Here is a 17178-nt window from a genome sequence, read left to right on the forward strand (position 1 = left end):
GTTTGACTGACCTATATGACTGTTTTGTTGACATTCCCTTTAGCGCAGTTCCATCTAATGGATGCATAACGTAACCCCAGCCTCTACTATAGCGTCTATTCTATGCGCCTTATAATGCGGTGCGCCTTATATATGAAAAAAGTTTTAAAATAGGCCATTCATTGAAGGTGCGCCTTATAATGTGGTGCGCCTTATAGTGCGGAAAATACGGTACAAAGGATGCTACATATCTGACAAAACACAATATATTTTATTAAATAGTTTTATAAATTCCAAGAAAAAGACTTCAGACAGAAAAATTCCATTAATAGCAAACATGAATCTTCATGCAAATAAGGTAAAAATATACCTACATTTTGAAAATCTGTTCTAATGAGCATCCACACATCGTTACTCTGGCCCTAGCAAATTTATATAGGCACTTGTTTTTTAAATAGCAGCTTTGATTTTTGAACATCTTCCACAGATTTTTTTAAATTAAACTTAAGGATAGCATATTCTGACTGGTTATTTTCAGAGAAACTAATTTCCACATTTATTTACCTTTGGACAGAACCAGACCAGTTGGTTGTTCAAATTTTAAAAGAAAATGTCAGGACATTTATTGAAAAAATGAGGACATGAGCTTGGGAACAACACCAAACAAAACTTTCCTAGGTTAAATTAGAATAATTCTAGATGTTTATGAGTTTTCAAGATTGTCAAGTAAGTATCTTCACGAAATATTTTGTGAAGAGCTTTTAGCCAAAAGGTAGTCAGGCCATTGCCTTCCTACGCAATTTGCTGTATTCTCATCTAACTTATGGCCACAGAAAGTCACTACAAGAATACAAACAAATTCCCTTTCAAGCATTCAGTTAAGACAATTTGCCGAGTGATGCCTTCAATTCACACCTTGAGACTACCTTTTAGTAAGTCACATCATCAGCAAAATCAAAGCCAACAAAAGCAACATGGTGCTATCCATGAACTAGTTACTATAGCAACATTCTTTGCTTCCAGTATGCAATCACTGGTGATTAGGGATGGGAATCTCTGATCTCTACTTGGTACCATACACATCTGGAATCTCGAGCTATGATCCAATACATTTAGGATTCCTTCTCATCAACCAGCGATTCAATTAAATAAGATTTGCGTCCTCATCACGATGCATCTCATTTAAATTAACCTAGCTGAAAATATATTGTTTCTATTAATAAAAATGAATGAAGCAATTCAAATTTTAATAATTTATTATTAACAAATTCTCTTTTACATAAGGGTTCGTTACAAAAATGTCATATAATCTTTGTGTGGGAAATATTTGAATGGGGTTTTTTTTGTGTTAGTTGCTATGGCAACGAGTCAGCGCGTTGCATAGCCACACAGAGAGCGGGAAAAAGAATACTAGTGCTTTTGAGTTATTATTCAATGGTTTTTCTGCGTTATTTTTTATTTGCTGTGGCGTACTGCACTGAATTAATAATACCTGGATTTCCAGGCTTCATTTAGTTAGCGGAATTGTTCTCCCGCGGCAGCGCGGCTATGAACTGCATAAAAAAAAGTCTTTTTGCCCAACAGCATTGTGAGCATGCGCGAGATTTCCGGATGTAAACAATAACATGTCCGCTGACACAGGATGAAATGCTAGCCTCACCATGCTGAAGGAGCTGAAGGAAGAAGAACGACGTGAATCTGCCTCTGAAGACGGTGAACTGATAGGCGCCTCCATGTTGATTCCATGTCTCCATGAGTCTCTATTAGTCCAGTGTATTTCACAGCAGCGTGCCACATTTTGGAAAGTCGCTTCTGCTTTATCAAGCTGCTCGTTTCTCTTGGAAAAATCGATAGTGTTGCCAAACTTTAGATTTGCAGTGTGCCGGTGGATGTATCTGTTCCGCTTCTTCCGCCATGTTGCCAGTTGTTGCGGTCACGTTCGCGCTCCTACCCCCACTGGTGGAGATTGGCGGAACACTAATACTTCGTCAATACTTTGTTTTATTATTTATTATTTCACATTATTACATTAATGTCAAATTTAACCAATATAATGGGGTAAAATCCGATGTAATTAGAAATTTCCTTTTGACTCGTAGAAATTTAAAGCTGCCTTACCGATGCATTCCTATCACGCATGCGCATGTCGGTAGATCGATGCCAACCGGCTAATCTTCCCATCACTAGTGTTGATGGTTGTTGGTCATACAAATGCCTCATACAATTTTCCTATAGGTGATCTAGTTTATATCAGGAAGTCATCCCTGATAGTTTGTAAAATTGATAAATGACGATACATAAAAAAACTTGTTGGTATGCTAACTTGCTAAGGACAAACATTGACTCTGTGCACTGCTGAGCACCAAAATCAAAATAAATGTAGATTTTCTTTTACAACTGAATAATGACTCAAGGTAAAGAAAGTCATTATAAACTCAAAAGCAATCTAACTCAAAAATGAACGCACTAATGACGGATCTGCATAATAAGGCCACACAGAGTTACCTTATTAGCTTAAGATAACTCTTAAGCTAAGTCATACAAGGCTTTCATTTATAATTTAAATTAATAGTATCGTCATCATAAACAGATGTATTTTCTGGCAATAAAGCAAATATTCAAATTAAGTTCCATAAGATTTGTCCATATACCATTTAATTTTGATCTCACATGTTGTTTCCAAATACTCCCAAACTAAGGTTGTGTGAAAGGAACAGAATAAAAAGTGTACAATGAAAATGTAAAAAAAAATATAGGAGGATAGTGAAATATAAGGCTTTTAAAGTTTAACTAACACCCCTTTGAAAATAAATGTAAGCTATGCTAATGCTACTACTCAACTGTCTTGTTACAACATGTATCTTGCATGAAATAAAACTTTGCAGTATTGTCAACTCTTGGTCTTCTATCTCTTTTTTTGTCTTTGTTGATTTTCCCCCGGCTTTGACCAACAGTTTCAGAGTGAATTTGTTGTGTTACTTAAGTTTTTAAATAAAGAAACTGTGACATAAAGACAGTTTTACAATTAACAACAATTTTTTTTAGAGTACATTGTCTAATTTATTAATCCTTCCATCATCATCTGCTTATTCATTGTAGAAGAAGTAATGAATGTTAACAGTTTTTTATACATTTATGAATACTGTGTATAGTTTAAGGTACTGTATATACAGAACAAGAAATTTTGAAAGCCTAAAACAGTCTATTAATTCAGTGGGATTAAAAGTGGATGGAACCGGAATGAGCCGGTTTTGTGTCTACGAAGAGTACCCTGACATCTTTTGTTGATTTAGTTCTAAATATGAGCTGAACTGAAACACATAAAACTGTTCTGAAATGAGGTTGCTGTTGCTAAGTTGATGTTGTCTTACATTTTGTGTCAACTTCTAACACCAACAAGAAAAAAAAACAGAGACCATGGAAAAGGGAAAAAACTTTGTATACAAACTCTAACGTGACGGAATCTTAGGATTTTTATTTTGCAGGATTTACTACAGCAACACAAAACGTCTATGAGCTTTTTTGGTGACGTATGCATTGTTTTGATTATGATGTGCTGATCATGTTAAATAAAGAGAAGAAAAATGATTAAGGTTTCCAAAATGACTTCACGAGGAGATACTTTTACAATATGTGAGCTAAGTGAACGTCCGATGATAAGTCAATCATACGTTTCGTAAAACAAAGCGTTCCACAAAAGTTGAAAACAGAAAGGCAGACGTCAAGCCTTAGAAGCATTCCCAAAATATCAAAAATGACCAAATAAAGAGCCAGGTAAGATGAATAAATACTGATAAAACAATTTGTAATTAAAAGTGATTGAAATCAATCAATTATACAGAATGAGGAACTGTAGAAACTCAACTATGTAGGATGGGTTAATGACAAAACCCTGTGTAAAAGCTAAAATGATTAAATAAACACAAAAGTTAAGATTGTACATAGTGACATTAACTAATGACAACATATATAATGGTAAAGAACATAATTGAGTACTTGCTATGATTATTATTTACCACTAAAAACGCCCTAAAATAATAAAAATGTAAAGACATTTGTTAAATTTTGAAATCAAATAATACATTATAATAGATCATGAATAGCTATAAACTTCACCTGAAGTTAGGCTGAATTTTATGTACACATGTTGTGTTTTTATCTTAAGTACCAGTGCGTATAATGACTTTTTGGTTATTGTCAGGGTGAAGGGACTCCTAGTGGACATTGCCTTCCCTTGTTATATTATTTCTACGTGTTGTGTGTTCCATGAAAGCCGAAGAAAGGTTATGCATCTTCATGTTTCTGTGATGTAAAAGGTGGTAGTGTATCAGGCTGTCAGACTCAGACTGAGAGTCAGTCATGAGTGTGCACGGCGGTGGTTTGGTTTCGCAGCGGCGTGGGGTGAACTCAGAGGTGCCGAGACAGGCTCTGATTCCCGGTATCGCCGACTTCAAACCTCCCCTGTGATACCACAGTAAAACAGCGGCACCGTATTGTATCAGACCCCGAAACTGTGCTGAGTTATGTCTCACCTGTTAGATGAACAGTTTGACATTTTTATCAAACGTGTAGGATTAGTACAGTGTTTTTTTGTTGTTGTTGGGTTGTAATGAGGAGAATTTTTTAAGAAGAGGAATACATCAACTGACATTTTCCCTGTGTTGAAATGCCTTATTTCATTAAGTGCAATATTTTTTTTGTCTGTTTCCAGTAAAATTAGCTAAGGTTTAAAAGTAATATTTGAAAAATCTTCCATTTTCACAAGCCTCGAAATGTAAACCGTATCCAATGTCGTTATTTATATCTTACTCATAAAGAATGAAAAGGTTTTTTAAAAATCAAAGTTTTTAAAATTGAAATTATTTGTGTTTTCCTCAACGCCACATTAATATCCAAAATCTTAGAAAATAGCTTGGACAAAACTTTGTGTACTTTTCAAAATATTAAATGAATATTTAAACATTCATTGAAATATTTCAAAGAAATATTTAAATGAATATAATAAGTAGAATATTTACACAAATGCAAGGGTAAGCTCATATTGACTAACCTTATATATCAGTTTATATAGCTTTATTAATAACATTTCATTAGGAGTTTCAGTTACTTATAACCATTTGCTTCCTGTACTGTTAAACTTTCAAGCACCTTTATATCTTGAAAGATGTACTTTCAAGATTTAAATCTAAACTATTCTTGCTAATTGGACATTGGACAGATTAAACCTAAATTTAAGTGGTTTTACTACTGATTTAACAAGCACTTGTCAGTAATATTTACTTGCAGTTTTAATGTATTTGTTTTTGTAAAATCAAACATATTAAGCAAACGTTATTTGTTTTTGTTAAGAAATTTATTTATGGTGAATAAACTAACTCATTTGAACTCTTTAACATCAAGTTGAATGGTTTCTGCAAAGATGATTGTTAATATGCACTACGGTTGATGTTGTGGTTTTGTGATACTGTATTACAGTCATAAATTAACCACTAATCAGGGCTTTACTCTTTAAGATATGTTTAATGTAAAACTATTTATCGCAGGAGTCATCAATGCACAGTTTTGCTGAGTTTCTTTCAGAAAAAGCACGAACGTTGTTACTTGCTGATATACAGAGAAAACCACAAACGCTGTGCTCAAAGATGCTGTACTGTGGTGGTTACGTTAACTATCAGTGTGACCGAAAAAACAAAATCAGCGCTTTACACAAACATGTCAGTCGTACGGCTAATTTACTGAAAATAAAGTATTTGGTTGTTTATCTAAAGTAAGTGAACTAGACTTTTTCTCAGATATTTGTCTTTAAGTCTGAGGCAGATTTACAGTTGAAACTTGATATTTACGTACTCTGTGTTAAAGGACGAATAACATTTTCCCTCCCTGAAAGACATTAAATTTCCTGTTTTAGGTCAGTAATGATGACCAAATTTATTTCTATTTACTAAATACTAAAATAATGAAAGAGAGTTCTTTTTTTCCCATTCTGATCCAGATGTTTACATGCATTTCCTTAGTATTTGGTAAGACAAGCTTTTAAACTATGACATTTTTGGGTTTTCTTCATTGGCTTCTTACAGCTGTTTGCTGGAAATTCGGCCCATTCTTCCTGACAGCAGTGCTGTCGCTGAATCAGTGTCGTAAGCCTGGTTTGCACACTTTTTCAGCTGTGCCATCATATTTTCTATGTAGTTCCAGATTGGGCCTTTCCAAGACACTGCCTTTGTTGTCCTTAAGCTGTTTTGAATGTAATTTAGCTGTACACTTACAGTCATTGTCCATTTGGAAAACCAATTTGTCCTCAAGCTTTAACTTTTGGTTTGATGCCTTGATGTTGCTTCAATATTTCTACATAAGGTTATGCCATCTATTTTTTGAAAATGCACCAGTTCTTTCTCCTGTAACTTAATTCTGCCATAAAGTCTTTATTTCCTTAAAAGTCCTTATACATTATTGTAATTGTTTGAGCCGATGAACATAGACCAACGTCATTGTACCCAATGATGAACCAGACTAGATCAGGTCAACAGTTCTCTTCTTAATATCTTGACATATTTTTTCCCTAAATCGTCACATGAATAAGCATAAGGTGTTTCCTTCAGAAGTTTACCTGAATTTGAAGAGAAAAATAAAAATAAATATCATTCTGGGATTTAGATTATAGAAATAACTTTTGTCACCCTTCACTTGAATAACTAAAGATTTTCTAATTCAGAACTAAATTTAATGAGTGACTCAGGATTTTTATTCATTTCATTCCAAAGACCGTTGCCATCACTGCAGTCAAATTAGCTGCTAATTAATGATTTTTTATTATTATTATTTTAAATGCTCTGACTGTAATGCTATCATTTCCATGGAGTCACCAAAACAGTTTTATTGTGTTTCTTAAAAAAAAATAAATAAATTTTTAAATGTACAAACAACAATGATGGCCGATGAAAGGGGAAAGCAGCAACGCTTTTTGTCAAAATGCTGTACAGTGATGGTATCAGTAGCCGTGAACCTTTTGTTCTCGGCTAATCTGTTGGATAGAAACATAGTCGTACAAATAATTTGAGAAATCTTTGGGTTGTCTTGTCATTTCTGTTCATAAATGAAATAAACTGGACTCTATAAATATATAAACAAAAATGGGGTTTGTTTATAGTTACATTGATAAAACTAAATGTAAGGCTAATGATATACTAGAATTTTAACATCTAGTCAGAATTTTGTCTTTTTCTTCGGTTAATATACACTATATGTTAAATCAATTTATATAATCAATGTTAAAATACTTTTTATGAAAACACAGTCATGCCATCCTTTTATTATTTACATAGTACAAAGCTATTAATGTAAAGAGAAAACTAAAAAAAGTAAAAAAAGAACGCCATTGGCATTGTACCCTTTGTTCAAAGCAAATGTATTAGATACATATATGATAAACACATATAGTAAGACTTGTTAACACAATTTTAATATAATAGATAAGTATTTATGGTAAAAACGGGAACATTTTCCTTTTAATACCTTTTTGAATTGATATGGTTTAAATATTAATTCAATGCCATTACACAAAGTGACAAGTATATAAATAAAAAAAATATTTAGGGATTATTAAGATGTGTCATAAAGACACATTAGTCAGATTTCTTTCTTTATATATACTGTATATATAGTCTATACTGGCCTACATGTGGAAAACCACGAAGGCTTTTTTTTCCCCCAAAGGTGCAGCACCATGACAGCAATGCAGTCCTTGTTCGTTTTATCGTTCTCAAAAGTTCAATACTTCAAACCAAACATGCTAATTGTAGAGATTTTTTTACCAAACTAAATGATTTGCTTCAGCTGATCATGTGAATCAAGATTTATGTCCAAACAGAAGATCCTACATTTCTAAACAAAGATTAAACGTGACTGGAGTTTTTACAGATGTAGTTTTGTCCGAGTTCAGTTCCTGTAATTTCTGAATTTCTGTGGTTTATTCAGAGTTGATGTCCGCCATAACGCTTACTGAAACCTCCAGCCGTTTAAATTTTCATCTCCGTTTTATGGTCATAGCAAAGCAGAATTAGTCAAACTTACCCAAATTTGAAGTAGTTTTACATAAATCATTTGAGAGCCACTGCCAGATGCTTCAAACACTTTAACGCCATAGAAAGTGAGCTATGCATGCATCAGTGTAGTAAAATACACATCAAGATAACCTCTAAATCTTAGGTTGGTGAGAATGAAGACACACTACCCCTCAACATCTGTGACACAGTTTCACACACCTGTATATGCTGAAAAACATTTTCTGATATTATCTTTGGCTTAGATAAAAAGACAACTTTCATAAGTGGTGTTGCAAAAAAAAAAAAAAAAAAGTGTACACAAGAGTCAGCACAGACCAGTTTACTCATTTCTTTAATTTTGCTTCCACAAGCTTCAGTTACCTGTGTCTGAATCCAAAAATGTTTTCCAGGAGTGAAAAGAAAGAGCTGGAACATTTACTAAAACACTGGTTTAGAAACAAAAACATAATAAAGGAATGTTCAAAAAACACAGGTGGAATGTCTTAGACATCTGAACAAAAAGTCAACGTTAAAAAGCATTTTGTTTTTGAACAAAAGACATTTTTAAAAAGCTGAAACTGGCCACTGCTTTCCTCCAAACACATCCTGACCAAACTAATGACTTGTTATGGTAACAAAATACAAATCCTGAATTTTTAAAATGTTTCATCCAACTCCTAAGATTTAGCATTGCTGACTTGAGCTTCTACAAAATAAATCTGATCTGCAGACAACTATGCTGTAGGTTTGGCGCCATCTTTAGCCTGTAAAGGGGAACTGCAGGATCACTGCTTTTTCAGGTCCTATAGTGAACTTCTCCAGGCTGACGGACGACTGCACTGCCAGATTTTCATCTGTCGACATCTTCACTTCGGCTGTGTCTGGCAAAGTTACACCTTCTGCAGGAGCAAAAAAAGAAAAAAAAAAGTTTAATACAACTAGTATTAAACAGTAAGAAAAAGTAGGATTTTATCTTTAATCTCAATTTTGACTTTTGATCTCAAAGTACTAAGTTGGAATTTTGGGGGGGGGGGGGGGGGGGGGGGGGGGAGTCAAAATTTTAAATGAAAAAGAAATTTTGAGGGAGAAAAAAAAGTCAACATTTTAAAGTGGAATTTTTTTTTTAAATGTTGATGGTCAGAATATCAAGTACAAACTTAATAAACTCAGCATTTTAAGACTAAAATCACATTTTTTTTCCCCCCAGTGGCTCCAATCCTCTCCCCTACAATTTACATGACTGATTTTCTGCATATTATTTGACCACCAGCTCACCTGAAGGAGGAAGTGTAATTTTTATTTCTGCTGGTTTCTCTCCCCAGTTAACTGCGGTTATGTATCTTTCGCTCTGGTCCCACACACGAAGGAAGGCGAGGGATGTGGCAGAGGAGTTGAGCGGATAATAGTCGCCGTGAAGCAGCGAACGCTCCTTGCCTCGGAGGTCACTGAGGGATTTGAACCACGTCCTGCTTTCCGTCTGGTTAGCCTGCATACCAGAGATGTAAGGATGTTTAAAACAAGTAGCTACTTGAGGACAGCAAATTAATGTCCCTTAAAAAAAAAAAAAAAAGTCACAACTGACTGAACACTTACACTTGCGTTAGTTTCCCAAACCATCTTGGGCCAGTTGGTACCCTGAAATGTGGAAGTTAAAGGCTTTTTTTTTGAGTATGAAAATTTATTCAGCTTTTATACAGATTTCCTGAACGCCATTTTTAGGAATTCAGCTTTTTCTTTTAAATTACATGTTAACCCAAGATTTGATGCATTTCATAAATGGCAAGAAAAGTTTTCAGACATAAAATGCGGATATTAAGTCTGATCAGAGTCAATTAGAGGAAAGTTGTTTGAACATTTCGACACCTTGTCAGGTTGGGGCTTACATTTAATTGAAGGCCAAGTTCATCTCCGTAGGTAAACACCGGTATTCCAGGCAAAGTGAAGAGCAGCAGGTGGTAGAGACGCTGCAGGTCTGAGGATGTTGCCGCTTTGGACAGAGGCTCCAGTTTACTGGCTCCGAGACCCCAGCCCACACTGCTCTGCTGAGAGTGGAGGACGTCCACAGCTTTGATGCGCGCCACGCCTGAAAATCCACAGGGAAAAAACAAAAACACAAAATACATCAAAACTCCAAACAAAAACAGAGACACAGTTCTTGGCTCAGACAGGATAAACCCACCATTGTCACTGGAGCTGAGGAGGTTGGGCAGAATAATATCCACACCAGTGGTGTTGATCAGGCGGACCACCTCATTTGCTGAAGCCTCTTCTACCGCACCAATCAGCGCCCTGAGAGGAAGAATGCTAGGTCAGAAACTAAACAGAAAAAAACAAGGCAGAGCTTTTCACTGTAGCTGCAACACAAATAAAATCAGGCCTAAGCAATAAATTAATTCTATGAGCTCATTTGAAAGATTTATTGTTTTTCTCTACCAAAAACTGAAAGACAAGACTGGTGTTTTAGTCTGTCCCCTTTTTTGAAGAACAAATTTAATTACAGAGACTTCATAACTAAAAAACTTAATTTTTTCAATATGATTACCCAATTAATTATCAAAATAAATCAAAAGATTAAGAGAATAATTAACAGGTTTTGAATCAATGCATTCCTTAACTCAAAAACTAAATTTGAAAAAAGTCAAAAGAACAAGGAATCAAATTTAAAGACCTACTGAAAATTCAGGATGTATTTCAGGTTTAAAATTAGGTCTAGAGACTAGTTAACACAAAAGGTTATGCGATTTTAAAAGATCAGGATACAACTTCACCACCAGGGGTCACTCTACCATGACAGAAAAAAAAGAGATACCCATTTACTCGTTTTCTTGCTGACCTTTCTCCACTTATTACCTCACACTGGAATGTCTGTGCCACAAATCAGCTGATATTTGAAAGCTCTGAGATCAAACTCATGGAAAAATAACCAATTAGACTGACAAATTAATCTCATTTTCTCCCCTAAATGTATTCCACTAGTTTCTCAGAGGTCAGAAAACAGATTCAGTCACCTCGCTTTGCCGACAGTGTGGTTGCCCTGGACGACAGTCCTCAGTGATTGCCACTCGTTGAAGCTGGAGGCAGACCTTAGGTCTGACACCTTGATGCCATCAACACCCAGGTTTATCCAGCGCTCTGCTGCCTTCTGGAAGAGAGCAGGAACACATCAGGTTGGTACAGAACCACTGAAGAAAGCGCGTGAAATTCAGACAAATGTAAACACTGGCTCACCCTGACTTTCTCCATCACCTCATCGTCGATGGCAGAAAACCATGGATTAGCTCCCTCATAGTTCGGAGTCAGGTCAACAACCACAGAAATACCTTAAAAAGGAAACGGGAAAGCATCAAACTAAATAAAAGTCACTGAACAGTTTTAATTTTGAGCTTTTAATTTAATAAAATAAGCTACCTTTCTTTTTAGCCTTCAGCAGCACAGCCTCCAACTCTTTCTCCGTTCCATGGTTTCTGAGGATGTTTTCAAGATCCAGGGAGTTTGCCTGGTCCTTCTGGACGGCGTGAAATGGACCAAGAACCAGACCTTTGACCTTTAACTGGTTCAGCTGGTCCAACTTCCCCTCAAGACCTGGCAGAGGACAGAATACAGGGTCATAAAATAAATCCTCAGTATGAATTTCACACACAGTACGGAAAACCTAGAACGGGCGTGTAAAAAATAAAAATAAAAAGCAAACATTTGACAAAGTTTGTCCACTTTTCCCACAGTAAAATTCAGGCAGTTTGAAGGCAAGTTTTCAAAATCTTACACCAGTTTTGAGGATAAAAAAAAAAAAAACATAAACAAACTAAAGGCAGTTTCAATTCACCATTTCATAATATTACTGTAAATTAGATCTGGACAGGATGGCTGAAAAATGCATCACAATACAATCATTTCATATCAGTTGATGGATAAATATTTTTTGTTTTAAATATCTGAAATATTGCCAAACTGGTGGCGTGACCTTTCCTGTTTTACCTCATTTTTCACTCTGTGCCATTTTTTAATTTTAAGCAGTGAGGAACAAACTGCTGCATCAGTTACTCAGCAGGTCGTTGCTAGGTAACCACAAGTTACTCAGCAGGTCGTTGCTAGGTAACCAAAGAGTTAGTCAGTCAATGCCACCAATCTTGTTTAGCTTGCTGTGAGAGACTGAGGGTAAATTTTCTCCTCTGCTTATGTCCCTGATAATGCCTTATATTTTCTACCAAGCATTTTATTTATTGACATTTATCACGTCAATAAATCATGTCATGTCTATTACGATATACGATATCGTAATTTATTGCTCTCCCTACAATGCCCACATTGTAGGAGAACATAAAAATAAAATATAAAATTTCGGAAATGTCTTTCACACTCCTGACTACTACAACAACACTAATTTAATGAAACATCCCCCAATTTCAATAACTTTGTTTACCATAATTTCCCTTTACTGGGATCAGTAGAGTATTTTTGAATTTGAAAACAAACAAGACAATCTTTATTTCAATTACAGTGAGGTTCAAGCACCTGCACAAACCCTGATTTGTGGAGATCTGAAGGACACACTTTAGGAGAAACAAAAAAAGAAAGTGTGAAACCGACAAGTATTGACCCAAGACAGGAGTGTGTGAAGAACCACATCCACACCCTGTGCCAGCCATGTGAAGTCTGAGCACAAGCAGGGTCTCTATGCGAGAACAATAAAGTCACATGTGGTTTCTGGAATTCCTCCCAAAGCCTGCTGGAAACCACAGTGTGTCCCCCACTAATTTGCAGCAAGTGCAGGACATTCTGTCCTTTTGACCTGTCTCCAAAAAAATTGGAGCAGCTTGAAGCATTTTAATGAGTGCATTAAAAAACAAATAGTTCAGTTAGTAGTTAAGGGTAACTCAGTACGACTTTAAATCTGAATGAGACATGAAAGAAGTGACTCAGTCGTGTTCTACGTCCCTTTGGCCTTTAGTCTCACAGTCCCAGCCGAGTCAGCAGTTTCTTATCCAACTAAGCAAAACTTCGTCACAAGACTACACTCATGTGAATCAGCTGGAACATTTAAGACAAGAGAGTTCAAAAAAGAAAGAAAAACAGAACTAAAAAGCAAATAAAGTAGTCAAATTTTTATTTTTGGTACAAAATGAATCTTATTTAGTGTAGATTCAAATTTTAAAAAAAGATTTAAAAAGGGATCTAGTCTTTAAATTCTTTTAAAAAGAACAATTTGTTACAGCCGAGGTAACAAATTGTTCTTTTTGTTCAACGGAACAATTTGTTCTCTTACAACTGAATAATACATTTGTTCACTTGAGCAAATTATTCAGCTATATTAAGATTTGTGTGACTTTCATTCAAAATGCTTGCTGCACTTAGTCAAGTAAAATAAATGAAATAAAAGCTGATTTGGGTTCAGAAAAGTCAGCTTTTAAGTAAAATCTCTCTGGATAAACAAGGGGCTTGGGAGTAAAGAAACTTTGAGTGAATGTAACATTTTCCATTGTTAGAAAGTTATATTGGTCAATTACAAATAAAAAGTCTCCATTTGCATGAACCACCTGTGCAGTTGGGGGTCACATAAAATTAGCACCCCTGATTTAAGGGAAAGTCTTATTTTTGTGCAGAACATTAACACAATAATCAAAGTTAAAGATTTTTTCTAATCTCCAAAAACATTCTACCTTTCAGTCCATCGGAGAAATCCTCAAGGCTGGGGATCTGGTACAGAGGCCCTTCATTCCACCAGTGCATCTCAGGGATGGGTTTGCAGCGAGGAGCCTGGACGATGATCACTATGGCGCCGGCCAGCATGCCGACCCAGCCCAGCCAGAACAGAACCAGCAGCACCCAGCGAGTTCGCACCCACCTACATGTTAAAACATACATGTAAGGTTTGGGAAATGTTTAAGTAATAACCTACAGATAGATAATGGCCAAGTTGTATTTTGTCGGCTCTTACCCCGGGGTGCCAGCCACCTTCATCAGCTCCTCCTTGGAGAGGCCGGTGAACGTTACATCCTCATCAGGAATCTTCAGCTTCACGCTGCCGTTCTTCTCTCCAGCAAGAGAGGGACCGTCTCCGGCAATAGGCTGCTTCTCCTGGTCCACCGTGTTCAGCTTCACCTCCTCCAGGTCCATCTCTGTGTCCTTATTCATGGTTGGATCTGATTTATGATCAAATAATGAGGGAAAATGGCCTGTCAAGTTGATTTATGGTCTCCTCTACAGCATTTGAAAAGGTGCAACTGAATATTTAATTTGAATCAGTTCCAGATTATTTAGGTTTCACATTAAAACGTGACCTGTAGGACAGGGGAGTAAAGTAAATGTTTATAAAGGCTACTAAATTGTATAAAGGACTGCAAAAAGGTTATTTTAATATGCATAGAAAGTTTTTACATTTTAAAATATCACTAAAAAGTAACAATAAATACATTTAAATAGTTCTACATATATTTCGCATAAAATTAAATGAAGGTTTTCATATACAGATCGAAGTTGCAATTATATTAATATGATTTAAAATTCTGATCTAAAACAATTGAGATTTATTTTTTTTAATTGTTGTAGTTTTGGACTGCCATTCGATTGCTAAAGATTATAATCTTATTTCCGCGTTCAACAGTTGTCTGATGAAATCGACTCCCAGAGTTGCAGACTAAGCTAAAACGGTGAAATTTCACAATAAAAGAGCGAGAAATATTTTATCTATTTAAAAATATAAATAAAATTCTAAAACGCGACGATATGATACCTCCTTTACCCAGAGAATGAAAACAATATTAATTCACGCAACTCCTCATGAGCGTTGTAGTCTAAAATAGTCAACCTAAAACCTCGTGTGTCTTAATTTGTTGAGCCGGAAGTGGCTCCAACCGGCATTTAACAGGTTTATTCACTTTAATCGCTTCTAAACTACAAATACAGATTAACAGGAAAAAAAAGCGAAAACCACTTCATGTTTTATATTGATAACTCAAAGTAGAAATGAGAAATTAGACCAAAAAAAACAACACTAAAATAATGGTAATAGTCCAGCTTTTGTCTTCTTTAAAGATGAAATCCACCTACGTCAGGCGCCAGTCCACGTGTTAAAACCTTCCATTCCCTCTCGAGACCCCGTGATATTATATCTGAAATGTAAGCCAACTGCACGGTTCTCAGGGAAGAGAAAAATCCCACTAAATAAATTTAGGGTTACCTGTTAAAAGCAGTTAAATGTCCGTCGAGTTCTATTGCCCCAGTTTGAATGATGTCTCCTCTGATCTCCGTTGAAATGCCGGTTGGAGTGTATTTGTAGCCCAGTTTTAGCCCCGCCCACCGAGAGAGAAATCAACCAATCAGTTTGCTTCACTCTCTCTCTCTTTCTCTCTCTCTCTTCGGCCACGAGGACAAATATGGCATATTTTTTTTACAAAACTAATTAAATACAAATATAGGTTTTTGCCTCCACGTCGTTGCAGTCAAATGTAATGTGATAGGAGTTAGTTTAAATCCTCGCTGATGTTTCCACTTTTGAAAATAATAATAATAAAGAAAGTACAAAATGTACTTTTTGAAGATATGTTTAATCGAAATGTTCCTCCACTCTGAAATAGAGAAAACAGTAAAATTAGGCACATCATTGATTACATCATTAGTATAATTAGCCATGATGATTGATTTAGACATCAAACCTTTGATCTTTAAATGATTGACCTGGTTTCTCACAGGTCTAATTAAATCATCATCTGTGCTAAAATGCTCCCTTCTTCTGTGAGGCACAGTCGAGGTGAAAAGAATGCTTTCTCTTTTTTGTTAAAGTGTTTGTTATGTACAATCTAACATGGAAATGGCAAAAAAGTGGAGATTTGTGAAAAAGACTTACCCTTAAAAGTATTCACACACTAAAACTACAAAACTTCAATAATAAACCAACACCAAGTAACATAAGGAGAAGAAAAAGGATATGTGCTTTCCAACTTTTAACCAACTGAAAATGTTGCTTTTGTAGTCTGCCTCCCCTGGTTTGATACCCCTGAATAAAATCCAAAGCAACAAATCTTCAAAGAAGAATCCAGTTTTGTGTAATCTATTAACCTTCTCTAGAAGATCAGTGAATAAAGTAAGGTTCCAACCCCAACTTTAAAGCAGGATTACATATTTAGATGGCCTAGTTAAAGTCTAAACCTGAATGTAATGGGGAATCCTTGACTCGTTGAGCTTAAACTACTTTGCAGAGACAAACAGGTAAAATGTAAATGCCTTGATGTGAAAATACTTTCACCTATAAGTCCTGTTAAATGTGCTTTAAGAAAGAATAAAGAGTATTCAAGCAAACACACTTCAGTTGTCAGGTTGTATTTGTAAAAGATCTAGAAAACTATGTTTAAATTTTTGTATTTCATACAATCCCAGTAAAATCCAGTGATTTCTTTGGGTACAAATCAAGTTCAGTACTTGCAAGGCACTGATTGTATTTGCAAATGAAGACTAGGAAATGTAACGGGGGATTCTTTCTTTTAACAGACGCTGTGGGCTTATGTAAACCTGCCATGTTCTCTGTTTTTAGTTTATTTTCCTGCCTCCTAACAATGGACGGGATTTACACAAAGACTTTTCTCGGTAAAGGCATAAAAACAGCTCTTTGATCTCAAAGGTCCTGCGTTTCACCTTGCTGTTTTGTTTTCATGTGAACCCTCCTGTTTTAATGTGATCTGATTTTTGCTGATGACGGAAGTCATAATGTCGCCTGTATTACGTTATAGTTAATTTAAATGATCTGATCTGAAAAACAACATCCTCCTCCTGTGGCTGCTGTTGCTCTGACACATTTCCCAGCTGCTGCTGACCTTCACTGTACAACATAGTTCTCAGAAAAAACCTCCCAACAGTTTCATGCTCACAGTCCATTGGGGTCTCCGGTGCTATTTGCTTTGTTTACAGTACAAGGTCGTTGCCTGAATATTTGGAGAGCTTCATTATCTGCAACAAAAATGTTGAGCTAAACTTTTTTAGGGTTTATAGATGAGAAACAAACATTCTTTTGGCAGTTTCTTTGTAACACAAGCTCGTTGTTGCTTCACACCATGTATTTGATCTGTACTTAACCACTCAGGCTGTTATTTCTGAGTCAGTCTCTACAATTTAAAAACAAGTCAACAACTTTGTGAAGCCACAGAAAAACCAGCAGGAACCAGCT

General features: G+C 35.7%; 2 protein-coding genes across 3 annotated transcripts in view; both read right to left on the minus strand.

The window, feature by feature from the left end:
* The window catches only part of LOC114157990 (transcriptional-regulating factor 1-like), a 31400-nt gene extending 29494 nt beyond the window's left edge, over positions 1–1906 (minus strand). Inside the window, exon 1 of the mRNA XM_028039280.1 lies at positions 1640–1906. Coding sequence (XP_027895081.1) covers positions 1640–1776 — 137 coding nt within the window. The 5' untranslated portion in view covers positions 1777–1906. The remainder of the gene's footprint in view (positions 1–1639) is intronic.
* A 6448-nt stretch (positions 1907–8354) lies between these two features.
* On the minus strand, positions 8355–15345 carry slc3a2a (solute carrier family 3 member 2a). Of its 2 annotated transcripts, none has more exons than XM_028038891.1 (11): positions 15199–15345; positions 13957–14161; positions 13679–13863; positions 11430–11603; positions 11250–11341; positions 11030–11163; positions 10201–10310; positions 9905–10104; positions 9621–9656; positions 9297–9507; positions 8355–8920 (listed from the first exon to the last, which is right to left on the minus strand). In XM_028038891.1, exons 2-11 carry the CDS (start codon positions 14151–14153, stop codon positions 8781–8783), a joined length of 1479 nt encoding a protein of 492 aa, XP_027894692.1. In that variant the 5' UTR covers positions 14154–14161; positions 15199–15345; the 3' UTR covers positions 8355–8780. The 2 variants fall into 2 exon arrangements, with proteins under 2 accessions (XP_027894692.1, XP_027894691.1); XM_028038890.1 differs by having other exon boundaries at positions 9615–9656.
* Positions 15346–17178: the final 1833 nt, after the last annotated feature.

Source organism: Xiphophorus couchianus, chromosome 14 (genome assembly GCF_001444195.1).
Source record: "Xiphophorus couchianus chromosome 14, X_couchianus-1.0, whole genome shotgun sequence".
Classification (NCBI taxonomy): Eukaryota; Metazoa; Chordata; class Actinopteri; order Cyprinodontiformes; family Poeciliidae; genus Xiphophorus; species Xiphophorus couchianus.